The sequence below is a fragment of the Crocuta crocuta genome, unplaced genomic scaffold, assembly GCF_008692635.1.
Source record: "Crocuta crocuta isolate KB4526 unplaced genomic scaffold, BGI_CrCroc_1.0 scaffold647, whole genome shotgun sequence".
In the NCBI taxonomy this organism is placed as follows: Eukaryota; Metazoa; Chordata; class Mammalia; order Carnivora; family Hyaenidae; genus Crocuta; species Crocuta crocuta.
This window is the reverse complement of record NW_027531286.1, coordinates 745157-752263: the sequence shown is the minus strand read 5'-3', so window position 1 is coordinate 752263 and position 7107 is coordinate 745157. Positions and strand designations below refer to the sequence as shown.

General features: G+C 52.5%; 1 protein-coding gene and 1 pseudogene across 1 annotated transcript; one reads left to right on the top strand and one right to left on the bottom strand.

The window, feature by feature from the left end:
• Positions 1-407: 407 nt before the first annotated feature.
• On the bottom strand, positions 408-1592 carry CUNH11orf86 (chromosome unknown C11orf86 homolog). Its single transcript, XM_077771447.1, has 2 exons — positions 1323-1592; positions 408-506 (listed from the first exon to the last, which is right to left on the bottom strand). Exons 1-2 carry the CDS (start codon positions 1590-1592, stop codon positions 408-410), a joined length of 369 nt encoding a protein of 122 aa, XP_077627573.1.
• Positions 1593-2832: 1240 nt separating this feature from the next.
• The window catches only part of LOC144237736 (small ribosomal subunit protein eS25-like), an 11106-nt pseudogene continuing 6831 nt past the window's right edge, over positions 2833-7107 (top strand).

Genomic DNA, 7107 nt, shown 5'->3' with positions numbered 1-7107 from the left:
TGGGCAAAGCCTTTCTGCCATGGGTCTGGCTTCACTGAGCTCTATCCTGAGAGTTCACGACTGGTCATGTGTGGGGCCAGGGGTGTCGACACCCCTACTCCTAGGCAGGTTTCTAAGGCCCTCATACGTGTCACTGTCCCAGGGTACCCCCTTGCCCAGATGGCTGAGCCCCCCCTCTTCTCAGTCTTTTTGGGGTCTTTACTGCAAGCCAGCCTTGGAGTGGAGGGCCGGGGCCGAGGGACAATCACAGGACCCTCAGGTCAGCTGGTGGCGGAGGCCTCGGTGCACCACGTGAGGGAGGCAGGAGCAGTCTACGCAGAGGGGTCCGGAGGCCCATGAAGAGGTAGGTCAGCAGACACGGCTGTCTCATCCAGACGCAGCAGGAACCGACACGGCTTGCAGCATCCTTAGCTGGTGGTGCTCAGAGGGGGCTTTGGGGAGGCTGGCCGGCTCAAGGTCACACCAGGGAAGCTGGAGACAAGGCTCTCCCACCGTCTCTTTACCTGCTGGAAGACAGGATGCGGAAGATCAGGGTCCTGGTCCCACCGATGCGAGGTGGGCTTCAGGTGCTGTTCCACCTACAGCCACTAGGTGGTGGTAGACCCCAGAGACAGGAGCCCTGCTCAAGGGGACCTTTCCTCCTGAAGAAAGGAGGCAGGGGCCAGGAGCCAAAAGCTCCCACCCACGGGGTCAGGACGCCTCCTTTCCAGGGGAGAGGAACACAAGACGTAACCCTGGGGACGTTTTCCTAGCTGCTCTCTTTGCCTCCAGCAAAATCCAGCCATCTAACACACTGCCTGACTGATCATTTGAAAACAGCTCTGCTCTAAGACCAGGGGTGCCTGGGTGGCTTAGTTGGTTAAGCGTCCGACTTTCGCTTAGGTCATGATCTCAAGGTTCGTGGGTTCGAGCCCCGCGTCGGGCTCTGTGCTGACTGCCAGCTCAGAGCCTGGAGCCTGCTTCAGAGTCTGTGTCTCCCTCTCTCTCTGACCCTCCCCTGCTCACGCTGTCTCTCTCTCTCTTTCTCTCTCCTAGAAATAAATTTTAAAAATATTAAAAAATAAAATAAAATAAAACCAGCCCGCTCTAAAACCTTCCGTGACTCCCCAGTGCCAATGGGATAAATCCCACGTGCCTTTAAGGCCCTCTGAAATACGGTGCCTGGGTACCTCTCTCTCCAGCCCCGTTTCCAGACAGCTCTGTCGTCTTCTTGGTCCTTGGCCCCATATGTTTCTACCTCTGAGCTTTTGCTGCCCTGGGCTCTCCGTGGAGTCCCTCCCCTCCCCTGTGGGGCCCCTCCATCCATCTGCCCTCAGCCAAACCTGTTGATACTGCTTCAGCCACCGCCGGTGGTCTCCCTGCTGAGCTTGAATCAGCTGCTCCGTGTCCTCCAGGCCCCCCGGCAGCCACTCCTGACCGGGCGTGTCCAGCCTTTCCAGGCCTCCGTTTGAGGGACTGGCCTTCTCACGGCCCTGCCTGAGGCTCAGCGCCCGGCGCAGGCGGCTCCCTGAAGGCTTCCCCCAGGGCTCCTGGAGCTTGCCATAGGAGGGCCGTGGTCCTCGCAAGGACTGGCTGCGTGGCCCCGTCCCCATGGTTCCCGAGGCTGCAAGCGCAGGACTGCTCCAGCCTCTCGGCAAGCCACTGGGCTCTGAGGTGGCCTGGAGTCTCCACCCATCTGACGGGAACTCACCTGGGGGCAAAGGTTGGTGCTGCTGAGGTGGCCATCATAAACCAAAGGGCAGGCCACAGGGGACAAGCATCCCTGAGTCACCACTGCCTCTCTACCTCCTAGGGCAAGGGGTATAGGTCTCTTTCTCGTCCCCTCCTCCTCTTCCAGGCAGGCTTCCCTGACCACCCCACCCCTGAAAAGCTTGGCCTCCCTGAACTCCTGCAGCCCTGGCTGTCCACATTCATTCCGTCAACACTTAGAACAGATGGCTCAACAGCGAAATGGAGATGGGCCTTTAGGACAGCTCCGACCACAGTGAGATACCACCTCACCCCCGTCAGAATGGCTAACATGAACAACTCGGGCAACAACAGATGTTGGCGAGGATGCGGAGGAAGAGGAACCCTGTTGCACCGCTGGCGGGAATGCAAACTGGCGCAGCCCTTCTGGAAAACAGTGTGGAGGTTCCTCAAAAAATTGAAAATAGAACCACCCTACAACCCAGCAATTGCGCTAGTAGGTATTGATCCAAGGGATACAGGTGTGCTGTTTTGAAGGGGGACATGCACCCCAGTGTTCATAGCAGCGCTATCGACAACAGCCAAAGTATGGAAAGAGCCCGGGTGTCCATCAACGGATGAATGGATAAAGAAGATGTGGTATATATACACATATATGTATATATACAGTGGAGTATATTAGTTGGCCGTCAAAAAGGATGAAATCTTGCCATTTGCAACTATGTGGATGGAACTAGAGGGTATTATGCTGAGTGAAATTAGAGAAAGACAAATATCATATGACTTCACTCATGTGAAGACTTTAAGATACTAAACAGATGAACGTAGGGAAGGGAAGCAAAAATAATATAAAAACAGGGAGGAGAACAAAACATAANGACAGCTCCTGGGTGCCGGGGGTGGGGGTGGGGGCTCAGTCGGTTAAGCGTCTAACTCTTGGTTTCAGCTCAGTCATAATCTCGCAGTTTGTGGGTTCGAGCCCCGCATCAGGTTCCATGCTGACAGTGCGGAGCCTGCGGGGATTGTCTCTCTCTGTCTCTCTCAAAATAAATAAATAAAACAAAAAAAGAAACAGGACAGCTCCACTCTTTGTGCAACATCTTAGCGAGGCTGCAGGGTGGCCGCTGATCTCAGAGCTTCACAATGCCTCCCAAAGAGAAGAAGGAGAAAATGCCGGAAAGCCGGCCAAGAAAGACAAAGACCCAGTGAACAAATCTGGGGGCGAGGCCAAAAAGAAGTGGTCCAAAGGCAAAGTTCGGGACATGCTCAATGACCTGGTCTTGTGTGACAAAGTGACATATGACAAACTTTGTAAGTTCCCCACTAGAAGCTTAGGACCCCAGCCATCGTCTCTGAGAGACTGAAGATTCACGGCCGCCTGGCCGGGGTAACCCTTCAGGAGCTCCTGAGTGAAGGACTTTGTAAACGGGTTGCAGAGTCCAGAGCTCAAGTCATTTACACCAGAAACACCAAGGGCAGAGATGCCCCAGCNTGGGGGGGGGGGTGGCGCCTGGGTGGCTCAGTTGGTTAAGAATCTGACTTCAACTCAGGTCATGATCTCACGGTTCGTGGGGTCGAGTTCTGCATCAGGCTCTGTGATGTCAGCATGGAGCCTGCTTGGGATTCTCTCTCTTCCTCTCTCTCTAACCCTCCCCTACTTGTGTGCTTTCTCTCTCTCTCTCAAAATAAATAAGTGACTTGAACAAAAAAGATGAAAAAGATCGGGAGATCAGTTGAACAATACTGTGAATATATGTAACGGACTGAAATGTACATAATGGCTAAATGGTAACTATAATGTTCCTGTATATTTTACTGCAGCTGGAAATTATTCATTAGCCTAGACGAATCCCTTCCTCCCTCACTCAGTCTTGTCAACCTCAAAATGGGTTGCTGTGAGAACCCAGTGAAATCATGGATGCGTAAGAGCAAGAGCACCGGCCGTAGCTTTCTTTTTCCGAGAGAAAGAGAAGGTGCTTGGGCGGGGCCAGCAGATCTTCAGAATCATAGAATTTGAAGGTTGACAGGGACCTTACCCAGCTAGTCATCCCTTTTTGCTTTAACCATTATTTTATGAGTATTTTTCCTCATTCTGGAGCTAATCCCTCCACGCGCTGCATTTCAGCCTCATGAGAGTCCTGAGAGGCGGGCTTTGCTATTCCCATTTCATAGGTCAGGAAACAGAGGCTCACAGGTGCAGCACCTGGCCAGGGAGCATGCCCAGTAAGCGGCAGAGCTGGAACCCGTTCCTTGGTCGGCCTGGCGCTGGTATCGGTGGCTGAGGTCGGACCCAGAGCCAGGCGTCTTCCTGTGTTTGGGTTGCTGCACAGCACCTTCCCCCCACCCCGTCTGGGGTCAGGGAAGTGCTGGCTGCAACTCTTGCTCACCCTTGACCTCTCCCCAGGCCTGGCCTTGCTCTCGTTCCTCTCTCTCAGGGTTGCTAGGCCTCCCCTGGGTGAAGGGTTTTGTCATATCCGCCAGGCTCCGTCCCAGCCAGAGGCAATAAGCCAGGGCCGGTGTGGAGAGGGGAAGGCAGAGGGGCCCTGATCTTCCGCCCCAGCCTGTCCCAAAGTTGGACTGTGACCTGCACCCAGGCCTCTTTACTCTGACCCTGACCGCATCTCTAATGTCCAATGCACAGGCCACCCCTGGCCCTGGTTGGAAGGCGGCCGAGCTCTTGCACAAGCTTCCCTGCCGTCTTCCCGGCACAGCGGGCTCAAACCCCGACTCTCCCCGAAGTGGAGGCCGGGAAGAGTTTGGTGACTCAGACTTTTGGGATGTGCTGGGGTGACTCACTGGCTCTCGCGTCGAGCCTATCACTGCCCAGTACCCTCCTGCCCAGTGTGTACGCTTACAGTCTCCCAGATCCATGGAGGACAAGGAGGAGTATGTTCCCTTCCTTCCCTCCCTGTTGCCTCCCTGCCCTGGTCAGCTGGGAAGCTCTCACCTTCCAGAGTGCTCAGTGACACCTCCCCTGGAAGCCCGCCTCACACCTCCGTTCGGGTTAGGGACGCAGCCCGACAAATGCAGTAGCAGCGGTCACACACGTATGCATCCCCCCCCCAACACCGGGTGTCCCTCGGAGGCTTTTCACCTCTGTGTTCCCAGGACACGACAGAGTAAATACTTAAAAACAATTTTTTTTAATGTTTATTTATTTTTGAGAGACAGAGAGGCAGAGCATGAGCAGGGGAGAGGCAGAGAGAGAGGGAGACAGAAAATCCAAAACAGGCTCCAGACTCTGAGCTGTTTGTCAGCACAGAGCCCGACGCGGGGCTCAAACTCACAAACCGTGAGATCATGACCTGAGCTTAACCGACTAAGCCACCCAGGAGCCCCCCCACAGACCTGGGTTCTAAAGCCAGCACCCCGCCTGAGTTTAGAGCCTGGCCCTTCTGTACTTTGAGTAAGTGGCTTAACCTCATGTGCCTACCAAGTGGGGAAAATACCTTATTTCGTCAAACTTAAGGTGGTGTCGATGTAGTATTATTTCATATGCCATTAAGCAAGAACACTCTTGACGCCTGGCTCAGGCCAGTCGGTTGAGTGTCTGACTTCAGCTCAAGGCATAATGTTGTGAGTTTGAGTCCCTTGTCGGGCTATGTGCTGACAGCTCAGAGCCTGGAGTCTGTTTCAGGTGCTGTGTCTCTCTCTCTCCCTGCCCTTCCTCCCTCCCTCCCTCTCTCTCTCTCTCAAAAGTAAATAAACATTTAAACAATTCTAAGAAATTGCCAATTCTAAGAAATTGGAATGAATCCAATGCCCATTCATTGGAAGATGCACCCCATTTCAGAGAGGTTAAAATGGGGGAAATGGTGTATTGTAAAATTTATGAATCACATGGTATCTATTTCCTAACGTGGTTCTGAGGCTTAGNGCCAGCCAAATATTCCTTCTTATTAATGAGCCAATGAAATGAATCCACATCTACACACTGAGGGCAAGACTGTTCTCTGATGATGCCCAGGAGTAAGACCACGGGGAATAGGGTAGAATCTTTGCCCCTGGAAAAGGAGGGGTTCTCATATACATAAAGGAAGTTACCCTAAAACAGATACCAAGTGCTGAGGGTACATGAAAGAGAATGGGAAGCCACATATGGTTTGGGGGTAGGGAGAATCTGGGCAGGCTCCCTGGAGGAGGTAGTGTCGGAGTTCAGCCTCGAGAGCGAGAAGTATTGGTGCAGTAGAGACGGGGGTGGGATCCTACGGGTGACCAGAGCCTGAGAACTCACGGGGTTGCCCTTGGGTGAGAGAAGAATCTGGAAAGGCAGATGGAGCCCATTCTCCAGGAAGGCAATAGAAATGGAGTGTGTCCTCTGCTCTAAGAGCCTTACCTCTGTGCTTGCATTTCTTTTTTCTTTTTTTTTTAATGTTTATTCATTTTTGAGAGAGAGAGTGCAAGCAGGGGAAGGGCAGAGAGAGGGAGACACAGAATCTGAAGCAGGCTCCAGGCTCTGAACTGTCAGCACAGAGCCCGACGTGGGGCTTGAACCCACGAGTGGTGAGACCATGACCTGAGCCAAAGTCAGATGTTTAACTGACTGAGCCCCCCAGGCATCCCTGTGCTTGCATTTCATTCTCACTCTACTCTGGAGCTTAGCCCCATTTTTCAGATGAAATAACAGAAGCTCGGAGAGGTGAAGCAACTTGCCCAGGGACACTAAGTCAGTAGTGGGCCTTAAATTCATCCCCACGGAGTCAGGCCACCAAACAGAGGCCTCAGCAAATGCGTGGCCACCCTTTGCGGGTCAAACCTGGATCTTCACGCACCCTACAGGATGATCAGACAGAACTATGAGCGAAATGGTTAATGTTCTAGAATCTTCCCTAAAATTATGATGCCCACCAGAAGTGAGGCGAGGGGCTGTGCAGAAATACACATTTAATTTAAAATTGTGTATGTTTCAACTGATAATGTATGTCTGCCTGAGTAGCTCTTATAATACAGTATATTTTGGGGGAATTAGTTCTTTTACATCAGAATAACGGCACCAGGTGCGTCCACTGCTTTGGTTTTCGTTTCCCCACAAGAAGCCAGAATGCCAGGCAATCAGGTTTAGTGCTAGACTTTGGCCACGTAATCACTTGGAGAGATCAAACAAAGGGAAAGATAAATTATAATAATGTTATTTATCATTAATGCTCCCACATTCCGATCACACCTGTTCTGTGCCAGGTGGTGCCAAGGAATGGGGGAGGATTATTTCCAGATTACCTACAAAGCAATTGGGATAACCTGGTGTAGGTTCCGGAGCTGGTAATACAGGCGTTTTTCGAATACGCGAGACCTGACGGACTACTGATGGTAAGTCTGTCCCTTCTCCTGTGTGAGCCCATTTCCTCGGCTGTAAAATGAGTGGGTGCAGCGGGGGTGTCCCAAACTTCCCTTGTTAAAAAACACCAGCTGCTGGTCCCT